Source organism: Drosophila nasuta, chromosome 3 (genome assembly GCF_023558535.2).
Source record: "Drosophila nasuta strain 15112-1781.00 chromosome 3, ASM2355853v1, whole genome shotgun sequence".
Taxonomy (NCBI): Eukaryota; Metazoa; Arthropoda; class Insecta; order Diptera; family Drosophilidae; genus Drosophila; species Drosophila nasuta.
In genome coordinates, this window is record NC_083457.1 from 31,226,784 (window position 1) to 31,239,506 (window position 12,723).

General features: G+C 38.0%; 4 protein-coding genes across 6 annotated transcripts; all 4 read right to left on the reverse strand.

Annotated features, from left to right (window-relative positions):
- Positions 1–1,679: 1,679 nt before the first annotated feature.
- On the reverse strand, positions 1,680–3,227 carry LOC132791408 (protein arginine N-methyltransferase 1-B-like). The gene is made up of 2 exons (XM_060800303.1): positions 2,731–3,227; positions 1,680–2,673 (listed from the first exon to the last, which is right to left on the reverse strand). Exons 1-2 carry the CDS (start codon positions 3,129–3,131, stop codon positions 2,361–2,363), a joined length of 714 nt encoding a protein of 237 aa, XP_060656286.1. The 5' UTR covers positions 3,132–3,227; the 3' UTR covers positions 1,680–2,360.
- A 190-nt stretch (positions 3,228–3,417) lies between these two features.
- LOC132791407 (methylenetetrahydrofolate reductase (NADPH)-like) lies at positions 3,418–5,355 on the reverse strand. 2 transcript variants are annotated; one of them, XM_060800301.1, is made up of 4 exons: positions 5,147–5,355; positions 4,404–5,074; positions 4,241–4,338; positions 3,419–3,944 (listed from the first exon to the last, which is right to left on the reverse strand). In XM_060800301.1, exons 2-4 carry the CDS (start codon positions 5,050–5,052, stop codon positions 3,558–3,560), a joined length of 1,134 nt encoding a protein of 377 aa, XP_060656284.1. In that variant the 5' UTR covers positions 5,053–5,074; positions 5,147–5,355; the 3' UTR covers positions 3,419–3,557. The 2 variants fall into 2 exon arrangements, with proteins under 2 accessions (XP_060656285.1, XP_060656284.1); XM_060800302.1 differs by lacking the exon at positions 5,147–5,355 and having other exon boundaries at positions 3,418–3,944; positions 4,404–5,115.
- A 342-nt stretch (positions 5,356–5,697) lies between these two features.
- On the reverse strand, positions 5,698–7,215 carry LOC132791957 (uncharacterized). Of its 2 annotated transcripts, XM_060801109.1 has the most exons (3): positions 6,480–7,215; positions 6,318–6,418; positions 5,698–6,099 (listed from the first exon to the last, which is right to left on the reverse strand). In XM_060801109.1, the coding sequence occupies exons 1-3, from the start codon at positions 7,081–7,083 to the stop codon at positions 5,914–5,916; spliced, it is 891 nt and encodes a 296-aa protein (XP_060657092.1). In that variant the 5' UTR covers positions 7,084–7,215; the 3' UTR covers positions 5,698–5,913. The 2 variants fall into 2 exon arrangements, with proteins under 2 accessions (XP_060657092.1, XP_060657093.1); XM_060801110.1 differs by lacking the exon at positions 5,698–6,099 and having other exon boundaries at positions 6,334–6,414; positions 6,480–7,214.
- A 497-nt stretch (positions 7,216–7,712) lies between these two features.
- On the reverse strand, positions 7,713–9,196 carry LOC132791956 (methylenetetrahydrofolate reductase (NADPH)-like). The gene is made up of 3 exons (XM_060801108.1): positions 8,596–9,196; positions 8,440–8,540; positions 7,713–8,176 (listed from the first exon to the last, which is right to left on the reverse strand). Exons 1-3 carry the CDS (start codon positions 9,110–9,112, stop codon positions 7,775–7,777), a joined length of 1,020 nt encoding a protein of 339 aa, XP_060657091.1. The 5' UTR covers positions 9,113–9,196; the 3' UTR covers positions 7,713–7,774.
- Between the last annotated feature and the right edge of the window lie 3,527 nt (positions 9,197–12,723).

Below are 12,723 nucleotides of genomic sequence, written 5' to 3' on the forward strand. Positions count from 1 at the left end.
AAAATGCGACAATCTGACAGCACTGTCATCATGACTGGCAGACAAAAGCTCAAAGGCACAGCCAAAATGTCCAATCGGATTACGAAGTTAATTTGATAGGATTTTTATTATAAATTATTTCTGTAAATAATACATTTTTGATTACTAACATTTTCTGTATAGTTTCTTGCTAGCTAACTTCGTTCAAAATATAAATATACATATATGAAAATATACATTGAGGAATAGTCTGGCAACGCTGCGCTCCAGTTTGACACTATTGTAATAAGACCAAATAAACTAAAAGCAATTAAATGTGAAATGTTGATAGTGCAGCCATTAGTTGTTGGTAGCAGCAACGAGGACATGGCACAGCGTGTCGTATGCGTAATATGCGCTCATTGTCCTTTGCTAACGGCGTCATTTGTTTGACTTAATTGTCGATAAATAATTGTTGAAAGTGCGCACTACAACACTGTTTTCTGTTATCGTTGTTGTTGCTGTTTTTTGGTGTCGCAAAAGAAAACACAAAAATTCGCACATCATTTTTCAAGCTCAACGGCGACGATAACAACAGCTGCAAAAATAACGAGTAGGATTTGAAGCGTGATGCTGGCAAACCTTTTAAATCTGTGTTTGTGTGTGTGTGTGTGACTGTGTGTGCGTGTGAGTGAGACAACCCTTAAGACAGTCCTGTGGGATGGGTAGGGGGAGCAGCTAGCATTTATCCTTTCTCCATGGCTGATCAACCGCAAGTTACAAATGTCAAATGTTGTTTTTGTCAAGAAGGCTTTCAATGCGACGCATTGGCAACCCTTACCTACTTCCCTCTCTCCCCACTCACTCTCTTGACGACGTCCCGCATGGTGCTCAAAAGGTGCCATGACGCAACAATTCTATATTCTATTATTTACGCAAAAATTTCTACGCATTACGCATTTGAAGCGCTCCTGACATTGACTGACATTGATGACGATGATGACGCATAAAGTGGCCAGCCTCCGCTTTACTCTCCTCCCCCTCTCCAGCTCCCCTTTCCCCTTATAAATCGAAGACTTTCAACGCACTTCGACTTCACTTCGTTCAACGGGTTGGATTTTTTCGCATATGCTAAAGGTATCATTGGGACACTTGGCAACTCTGACAGCTGACTCGCTAATGCATCTTTGGCTTCTAGCCCAAACCTTTTTTTTTAGTAGTCGGAAGTGGGCGTGTTCAAATTCCGAAACAAATGTTTTTCGAATTTATCCCAACGGAGTTTCCTCAACAAATTTCAAATCTTCAACTTTACCAGTCTGTGATTTCAAGACCTTCATTCAGAGCGGACAACTGGGAATGACAATTCTTTAAAGATAATAATTACTTTCACATTATCAGCTTCTTTCCTTCTACCTTCGTTCATACCATTTATTAGGTAATGCATCTTACATAAGAAACACATTAATATCATATGAGAACTGTATAGAAATGTATCAAAAATTAAAATTTGAATTTTTTTTATCTGCTGTAATTTTTTTTTTTTTTGGTAATTTAAGCTTAACAAACTTGAAATCCAATTTAATATTTTATTTAAACCTCTTTTTGTAATTTTCAATATTGTAATATTCAGACAAAATAAATCATATAGAAGATGTCTGAATCTATATTTTTCATAATAAACTTATTAGGTGACATTGTTAGAGGTATTCAGTATATTAATATCTAAATATATATATTCATTTCCGAATGTGTAAATTCATAATTGATAAAATTAACATATATCCGTATTTATAAATCATTTTTGTAAGCGTTATTTATGGAGCTAAGTAGAATATTCTCAAATAAGAAGTTGTAGATCTCATATAGAACGGCTTTGCGTTAATAAATTTTTTTATACACTCAAATAAAAGCTTTTTCCTTGGCTAAATTAGAATAGTTAATAAACTGTTGGCTACAATCGATCTCTCTTGCCTTAACAAATTAGATATTTAGTCTTGATTCGTAAGCTAATAGTTGTAAATTATAATAGTAAACAATTCCCAATTGGATTTTCACTGATATTCACATCTCTTAATTAGATAGGATCTGGCTCGCCCTGCATTCGATAGATTTGCGTGTGTGTCTTCACGTTGACCAGCTTGTTGTGGCAACTCCAGCTGATGTCAAAGTCCAGGTGGCGAGCACAGCGTCGCACCTCGAACTGACCGCAGAGCACATCGCCCGGACAGAGGGGCAAATGGTCATCGATGGGGAAGAGTGTTTGCTTCCATTGTGTGACTGCTGCACTGGGCGAAGTGCTGACGATGGTTGAGTCGGGAAAGCGATAGTCAAAGTAGAGCAGCAAATGTTTGGCCAACGCTTGACGCAGAGTGCGCAGCTTGAACGGCACTTTGAAGCTTAACTCATCTGGTTGCAACGTCAGCAGATCGAAGCGCTGTAAAAAGTTGCCGCTGGCACAGCACATGGTTGGCATCCACAACTCTGACCACGGGTGTGTGTAGGGCGATGTGCCAGGCAAGCGAGAGATTCAACGATCCAGCGAAACGTTTCCAATACTGGCGAGGCGAAATGATCAGATCCAGGGGATGACGTGGTTGCTCCACAGCTGTCATATATAGATTGGCGATGTCTGGAAAGATGTAACCGTTGGGCTTCAGCCACTTGTCACGGGCATAGAGCACATCCTCCAGCGTGGAGCTGTACATCAAGCAGGCACTGCAAGATTACAAGCTGTAGATTAATTTTAGATAGTGGATAATGCCACATGCTCACCCCATCCACTTGGAGACAATGACATCGATTGGAGGCAGTTGCAGTTGCTGCAACGGACCGTGCAACACATCGATCACATGATCTAGGCGATTGTGTTGCACCAATTGACGCGCCACTTGACACACATCACTTGACTCCACGGCATAGACACGTGCCGCACCCTGACGTGCCACCCACATCGAAAGTAGTGCACTGCCACATCCCAACTCCAGCACGGTGGCGCCACGAAAGAGCTCAGAGTTTGCCTCAATGGCCGCCTTGAAGCCAAGCATTGTTGTCTCGTCGCGCAAAACTCCTTCGTGGCGTTGCAGAAAACGCAAATAGACTTCAGGAGAAATCTCATCGAGCTCTGTTTGCTGCACGCGTTGTCCTTCAGTAGTTTCTGCGGTCATCGACGCCATAATGTGAACGAGGCATGCAACACAATTTTAAATTAATAAGGTCAATGGCAATTTGCATTATTTTGGCGACTAGAGTGTGCAAAACAGCTGTTTGCAGTTATCGATCGGAATGCTATCGATTAATTTTAGCAGGTTGGTATATTTTTATGCAAAAGTAGTATATTTTGAAGGTAATTTTGTCATTAATATAATTTTTGAAATAAAAATAAATTTTAAGCTTAATAGTTTTTTTAATAATCACCTTTTAATAATTTATTTACACCTCTCTTCCTTCGCTATATCATTTTTTCTAAATAATTTTCACACCATTGCTAAAAAGCTCCAAGTGCGACAGTGTGTACACACTTAAAATTGAATAATACTGAATTTATACTTCATATTTTGTGAATTACCAACAATTTGGAAAAACTATACTAATGTCCTGATTTAACAACTCAGTATACCAAGTTTTCTCAGTTCTGCGATTATATCGAGTACCGGTCGAAAACGATTCAAGGTATAGAAATGAACGCCATAAACACCCAAATTGGCAGCCAAAGTCTGTTGAATATTTCGCACCGATAACTGAATAAAATAATTCATAACCGCTTCATCGTCGTCCTTAATCGGTTCCACTTCGGCTAATTGCTCTGGGGTAAGAAATACTTTGGAGAAACCTGCCATGCGTTCATATCGGGCAAAAGATTCTGGTATGAGAATGCCCAGCATAATGGGAGCCGTAATTCCAGCATTGCGAGCATCTTGTAGGAATTCCACGATTGTGTCTCCCGAGTAGCACAGTTGGGTGACAATGAAATCGGCGCCGGAATCCATCTGTAGGAAATTTAAGTTTAATAAATAAGATAAGTTTTCGTTTTATAGACTTTCAATATTTCAAAATGAAGAGAATAATATTACAAATCTTAAAAAAAGAAACATAATAATTACATTGCACTTTTTGTAACGTTACGCAGAAATAAATAACTGAATTTTCTAAGATTTAATATTCAGTATTTAAATTACAAGCATATTTCATTAAACGGAATTTATGTTATATGTAAAAATATACCGCAAATATAGTTTTGTAAATATTATAGAATATATGTATGTGAAGAAACTGGTTAACTTGCCTTTAACTTCATGTATTCCATGTCCAATTCCTTGTCTCGAGGTCCTACTTGCAAATTCGTATATCCCTCCGGATAGCCCGCGACAGCAATCGCCATATCTGAAAATATAAACAGACATTCTAATCGTGGAATTAATTTGGCGGAAAATGCGAAGAAAACTCACCGCTACGAACACATCGCAAGTACTTTACCGCCTCATAGGCATAGTTATATTCCTGCCCCTCCTCGACGTGATCGCCGCGAATCATGAGAACATTGTTGAGATTCAAGTCGAGGAAATCGTTAAGATGCTGTTGGGTTAGTTTATATACCGTCATGTGAATCATGGCGGGAATGTATGGTGTCAAGCAGGGCATCATCTGAATGTTGGGTATTCGTGCCATGGTCGCCTCTTCAATGGCATCCGAAAATCGTTTCGTCCACACAACGCTAATGAATTCGGGCATTTGGGGCAGAAACATGTGAAAATCAAGGCAAGCAGTCTCGTCACCGTCGAGAGGTTTCGTTTCAATGCCATAGAAGAATTCCTTGCGCTCGGTCTTCTCCCTCACAATATCGGCGATATTTACATCCTTGAGGCAGAGTTCCTTCTGGGCATCTGTAAATGTAAAGCACGGCTTGAACGGTGACCAGGGCAGCTTTGGTTCTCCGTCCATCGCTGAGTCGCCTCCGCTTTTGGTGGTGCGTTTGGGTTCAAGATACTCGTACTTGAAACGCAACTGATACTGCAAATTATACTGACTACGGCTCAACGCTTTTATACTCCTGAGCAACGCTGACGCGGGTCGGATTCGGTTGAGATTAAAACACATTGTGATTTTATGTTCGTATCACCTGAACGTTGATTGTAAATTGTGAAATGTGAATTATTTACAAACATAAACTTTATCTAGAATATATATTTACAAATGTGAACTCTGTTTTATTTTCAGACTCATGACAAATGTCCCGCTTCAAATGCCACCAGACTATTTGCCTTCTGATCATCCCGTTCCCATTCTCCTCTATTCCGTCCACTTAAAGTGTGATGCGTTATTCTTTTGAATTGAGGCGGGTTTTGTGTGCAATGTCTACACATCAATTCATTTTTGAAATATCGGACTATTTGTTAGTTATCGATTGTAAATGCAATACTTTCACGATTTATTTATTTACATTCAACTTCCTTCAAATCAGAGTGACGACTAAGCTATGGCCTTAGTAGATTGGCTTCCCAGAGACACTCAAAGTCAAATAAACAATTTGAATATTTTATCGATATTCATATAGCTTGTTCTCCAATTGGAGTTTTATATTGAGATGCAAACGTTATCGATAAAAGCTTATTCAAACAAATGGCATGGATAAATTGTCACAGTAATCAGCACTATCGATCAGTGATCCATCCTCAATCCAAGCAAAAAACGCTTAATTATACTTTGCAGTTTATTAGTTTTATATTTTTTGTACATCATAACTAACAATCAGCTTTAGAATTTTTGGGAATTCCCTTTGAGCGGAGCTCATGCAGTACTTCGACAACCGGCTCGAAATGATTGAGCGTAAAGAATTGTATACCATATATTCCCAAGTCAGCCTCCAATATCTGTTGTATAATTCGCACCATCAATTGCACAAAATAATCCTTGACCTTTGTATCATCGCTGCTCAGCTGCTCCACTTCAACTCGTGCCTCAGGCGAGAGACGGACTCCCAGTAATTCGCTCGATAATCTGATAGTTGGCAAAGGAATACGGCACAATAATGCCAACCAAAATCGGAACAGTAATTCCAGCATTTCGAGCATCCTTTATGAACTCTATGATTTTCTCGGCAGAGTAACACAATTGTGTGATAATCAAATTGGCACCGACATCGATCTGTAATCACACAAATATTACAAATTTCAAATCTTAAAAGAACTAAAATTATTAAGATCTGCTATGTTAAATAAAATGTGATTTTTTTTTTCTAAGATAGCTTAAGATTAAATAGCTTTGTTACTTTAAAATAAACTGAATACTCAAGTGGCGGTATTTAAATGATAAAATACTGCAAATACTGTTGCATATGTGTATATTTCTTAGCTTCAACTTGCCTTTAACTTCAAGTACTCCATGTCTAAAGCCTTGTTTCGCGGTCCAACTTGCAAATTCGTGTATCCTTCCGGATAACCAGCGACAGCAATTGCCAACCTATCTGTAAAAGGATTTCACTGATCGCGCAACTATGTTATAAAGGAAGTACAAATAATACTCACTACCACGAGCAGCACGCAGATACTTGACAGCCTCGTAGGCATAATTATATTCCTGTCCCTCCTCGACGTGATCGCCGCGAATGACGAGCACATTGTTGAGATTCAAATCGAGAAAATCGTTGAGATGCTGTTGGGTTAGACGATGGAGCGATATGTGGGCCATGGCGGGAATGTAAGGCGTCAAATGTGATACCGTCTGAATGTTGGGTAATTTTGCCATAGAAGCACTGCGAATTGCATCCGAGAATTGTTTGGACCACACAATGCTCATAAATTCGGGCATTTGGGGCAGAAACATTTTAAAGTCCAGGCAAGTATTTAAATCCATTTTGAGAGGTATCTCGATTCCATAGAAGAATTCTTTACGTTTACTCTTCTTCTTCACGATTTCGGCGATATTTGGATCGTTGAGGCAGAGTTCCTTCTGGTCATCTGTAAATTCAAAATACGGCTTTATTGCTGAAGCGTTCGCTTCGGAGCTGCACAATCTTTTAGCAAACATCCACTGATATTTGCAATGAGAATGATACTGATTCCGTTTTATAGTTCTCATGCTTCTCAGAAAAGTTATAGGGGATAGAATTCGACTGAGGTTGAAACACATTGCTATTAAATGTTCCTAATATATTTAAGCTAAATATAATTCTAATTAAATGTTACATCTAAATTTTGAATTTTTTACATACCTATTAATTTGTTTACGCATGTGAACTTTGTTTTATTTCCAGCATTGTAATTTTCGCAAACAGTTATTCGACTTTCGACATAATCTTCCATAATTAATTAGAATTAGAGATGCGGCAATCCTTACATAGTGGAGACTTATGCTACAATCGCACTCATCGATATATATCGATAGTAAGTGCATTGTTAACAACCTTTTCGACTTACCATTTTTATTTTATTTTCTAATATTCAACCATTTAAATATTAAAATGACGCCTAAACGATGCCCTATTAAGTTGCTGAGATTTTTCCAATGTGTTTCATCCAGTGTTGCCAAATTGAGTATTTGAATATACTATCGATATTTGTATAGGAATGTTATCGAGAGATTCGCTAATGCAGTTGGACGTGTGAACGTCATCGTTGAGGGCTATGGCATTAAATTGCACTTATATGCATTATACAACAACATTTTATGATTTTTTTTATTTGCCTCTACTAATATTGTCTTACTACAATCAATACTTATTGATCACGCCTTTAAAACGCCAATATAAACAAGCAATGTTTATTAATTGCACTTTGCAAAGCAAGTTTGCTTTATTTATTTTCATATTACATTTGCTTGACTAATCATCAGCTGCCGTCTCCTTGGGTATTCCCCTCAAGCGCAGCTCACGCAACACCTCAACAGTGGGTTCAATATGATTGAGCGTAAAGAATTGAATACCATATATTCCCAAGTCAGCCTCCAAGATCTGTTGTATAATTCGCACCATTAATTGCACAAAATAATTCTTGACTTTTGTGTCATCGCTGCTCAGCTGCTCCACTTCAATTCGTGCCTCAGGCGAGAGACGGACTCCAGTAATTCGCTCGATAATCTGATAGTTGGAAAAGGAATACGGCACTATAATGCCAACCAAAATCGGAGCAGTAATTCCTGCACTGCGGGCGTCCTTTATGAACTCTATGATTTTGTCGCCAGAGTAACACAATTGTGTGATAATCAAATTGGCACCGACATCGATCTGTAAATCACACAAATATCATCGCAGATAAGAAGGGGCTTTATAAGATTAAGTGTGACCAAAAGCACTAATTGGATAATTCTCTAATTTGCTATCCTATTGTTATTTAACCAATTGGTTTTATAATTTGAATTAGATGTCCTTTCAAGGATTGTAAGTGGCCGGGATACAACAAATTTCTAACTGTATATGAGATATTCCTCATCATGCTGATGAACAGACAGTCAGACAGACAGAAGGAAAGGGGCTTATATATCTCTCACCTTTTGCTTCAAGTACTTCATGTCTTGGGTCTTATTCGGAGCATCGCTGGTCAAGCTCGTGTAGCCTTCGGGATAACCGCCGACAGCAATTGAGATATTATCTGAAAGACTCACACAATCTTAGTCTGCATTGGGAGAAGACTAGTGAATGCTCACCTCCCCGGACACGTCGCAGATACTCCACCACCTGATAGGCATAACGATAGTCCTGTTGCTCATCCAAACTATCGCCACGAACGACGAGCACATTGCTGAGATTCAGTGCCGCAAACGCATCCACATGCTGTTGGGTTAGACGATAGAGAGACAGATGCGGCATCGCGGCAATGTGAGAGTTGAGTTGGGGAATCAATTGGATGCTGGTCACGTCATCAAAGTTGCCAGTGCGTCGAATGGCATCGGTAAACTGCTTCAGCCACACAAAGCTAATGAACGAGGGCAGCAGCGGCAAAAAGTCATGAAAGTCCACACAATGGGCTTTGCCCTCGTTTTGGGCCATTATCTCGATGCCATAGAAGAATTCCTTCTGCGCCGTCTTCTGGGCCACAAGCTCAGCAATGCTTGGCGTTAATTCCTGCTGATCGCCGGTGAACTTAAAGCATGGCTGAATGCTAGCTGGCAATGGCGATGTTGGTCGCAGGCTGTTTGTTGTAGCCAAATCGATTGGGTGCATGGTGAAGTATATAGTAAATAGCCGCTTAATAAACGCTTGCTCACGCTTGCTTGAGATCGCTCAGACAACTGACAACTCTGCTACCTCTCTCTGCTATTGATAGGGTCTGTCCCTCATTTCCACAGTTGGCGCCGGCTGTGGCTCGGACTCGGATTCGGAATCGGAATCGGATTCGGGTTACAGATTGCGATTCTCTCGATTCACTGTGGTTTCCATTGTTTACTACTACTAACGAAAAAAAGAAAAGAAAAACAACTGAAATAAATAAATAAAAACCCCGCACACAGGTTATCGCAATTGCTTTTTTTTTTTTTGCCCATAACAAAGCTCACACTTTTTCAGTCTGCCAGACACAAACTATATAAATTATTCCTCATAAACGCAAAAGTGTGAAAGAACATTGCACAAGTTCTCCATTTACAAAGATAAGATTAAAGTCAATAAATAAAACGTTTAGTTGCCCATTCAAAATCAAAACTAGGTTAACAGCTTCTAGCGTTAAAAATGAAATTACGTTTTTTTCTTTCAATCTTATATAGACTTAAAGTTGCACAAATTTTGTAATTGAAAAATAAATATTTTTGTTTTATTGTAATTAGCAAAGATAAGATTCCTGGCAACTTCTAACAAATTGTGTTGTCCATTGTAAAATAATTTTAAGCGCTTAATCTGAATGAGAAGTTTTGTTTATTTCTTTAGATTTCCCAGCTACCACAGCTCAATAAAAGCAAAATAGTACGGTATTACTATTTTAATATACCAAATGAATATACCGTATAAATACTGAAATATACCAATGTATATATTTTGTATATTGATTTAAAAATTATGTCTCAATCTCTTATATAGACTCTGAGATCTATGGAACACAGATACATACATACATGGTTATATCGTCGTAACAAAACAAGAATATATACTATATATGTATCTACATTATATGCTAGGTTTGGAAATGCCTATTAATATACCAAATATAGAATTTAGCGTATTTTGGTAATTTTGTTGTATATTAATTCGATATATTTTAAGAATTATACCACACTGTATTACTTTTATCGAAATGGGTTGCGGATATCTCACAATCGAGCACACTCGACTATAGTTTTCTTACTCGTTAAAGCTGAAATTGCATCAGACTTAGCAACCATTAAAAAGCTATTGCATTCCGCAAATAAATTAATTTTAGTTACAAATGCATTCATGTAGATGTGTGAAGACTTTAGCTGCAGCTAAGCAATAAAAATGCAGATGTTATTTCAATTATTAACAGAATTTATATTTTACTTTCATTGAGCTTTGTTAATGTTATATAAATCTTTGGCAATACAATTTAAAATTTAAATAGAATTCTTTCTTACTTACTCCCAATTGATTTCATAATCAATTATGGTCATTTTTCAATGACAGTTCGTAATGAAATTAAAACAACAAATATAGATTCGATTCTAATTTTGTTCGAGGAACTGACCATAATAACATACTTAATGAGGTATTACACTTGATGCGATGCCACATTGGGGATATTAGATGTTAGAGCTATGCAAACAAGACCTGCAGTCAGCTTGAAACTCGCTGTTGTCCTGCAGGCCAAGGACATCAGTTGAAAAAGTGCAGCCATGAGGTGTGTTTGCCTCTTTCTCTGTTGCTGTTGCACTGCAGCTTTGATAAATGGTCAGATAGAGTCGATAGTGCAAAGTGACAGTTCTTATAAGAGTGCGCTTCGATTAATATCGATATACGACAACATATTTCATTATAAAAACTTTATTATATATGGCAGCTTTGATGCAGACTTGGAACAATCGGTTGGCTCTTCATTCGTCCAGCGAATGATGATGAGATTCAACAGGCCTGTGATTATTGCCGGTTCCCAAACAGATTCAATGCATAATCTTTTAAGTTTGCACAATTTCGCAGTGGTTTTTATCAGTGGAATTTCTGATCCGATGTGTGATATAGTTAAAAACACGTTGAGGCGATTAATATATCTCCCCATACTATTTGTGTATGAGGATAATTTGCCACTTAATGCAACTGAAGTTGAAGCCTTTTTCAAATGGTGTTGGAAATCGCAATTGTATTTTGTGACGCTCATATTCGAGCACAACAGTGAAAGTGTGATTTGGACATATGACTTAAAGTCGAACTTGACAATATATCGAATCACAGAAGAAAAATTACGCAATTTTAAATTCCAATCAATTTTTCCAATGTATGGACAGCAATTAACAATATCTGTCTATGATAGTGTGCCAGATGTATTTCTGGTAAGTGGGAAATGAAACTTGAATTCGAATTCTAATTTCGTACTTACTTTTAGTATGAATCAAAGCAGCAAAATGATCTAACAAGAAGCAACAAAAGTCTTGGTGGCGAATCTGGCATTTTGTTAACCGAGCTAATTCGCCATGTGAATGGAACTATGAGAATTATTCAATTGCCAAGGAATAATTTGTGTCGTGGCAACACTCTGTACTGCATGAAGAATATTACAATTGATATTGGTACAAATTTGCAGTGGACAACTAATTCGAGTCAATATAATTCTCACTTTAAATTAGCGAAAAATTGCCTTGTTGTGCCCTTTAAACGTCGGATGAGTATCCGAAAATATGTTATGCAGATTTGTGGAAATTGGACAATAATATCTTTCTTTGGATTATACTTAATTGCAAATGCTGTGATTAAAAAGTTCTACCATCGACATATGAAACTTGATGATTTGATCTTCCGATCTATTGAGATTTGTTGTGATCAGCCCATAAGTGAGCGACTAATTCGCAATATGAGAATGGCCGAAAAGATGATGATGATCTGCACCATGGTTTACAGTTTGCTAATGCTGACACTATTTTCTGGCGCTCTAACAACACTCATTGCCACAGGTATTCATATGCCAGAGATTGTCGACATCGATTCGTTTGTGGCAAGTGATTTGCGTGTTATGGTGTCGAAAGGTCATCAACGTGAAATGATAAAACCGGGAACAATGCCCAAAGAGATACTGAATAACATTGTATTCGTAGACGAGCAGATACACGATGCACATATGAATTCACTGAATGATAGCTTTCTCTACATAATTCCCACACATAAATGGGTCCTTTATGAGTTTGCACAGAAACGTCTGCGAGAACCGAAATTGAAATTGGCACCCGAGCCTCTGTGCAGCGTATCAAGTATTCTTGGCTTTCCAGCTCGTCCGGCGTTGCCTTTGACCTTCCAATTGAGTAGCTTCATGGATAACTCTCGCGACACGGGACTCACTGAGAAATGGTTACGCATGGGACTTGAGCAGCTGAAGAAAGCAGAGCTGATCAAACAAGCTCCTTACGACCCACCAACACTTTTACGATTGCCTTTGGAATTCTTTACGGGTCCCTTTATATTTTTATTGAGTGGTTTGTCTTTAAGTTTGGTGACCTTTTTCTTTGAATTCATCTTAATGTGTTGGCGTCAGCAATCGAAACAATCTGAAAATGTAATTATTGTATAAACACAGCATTAAGATTGAATGTTGTCTCTTGTTGTCTATAAAAAGCACTTGGATTAATTACATATTATAGCAATAAGAATATAATGTTTGGGAAATTTGAATTTTGAATAAT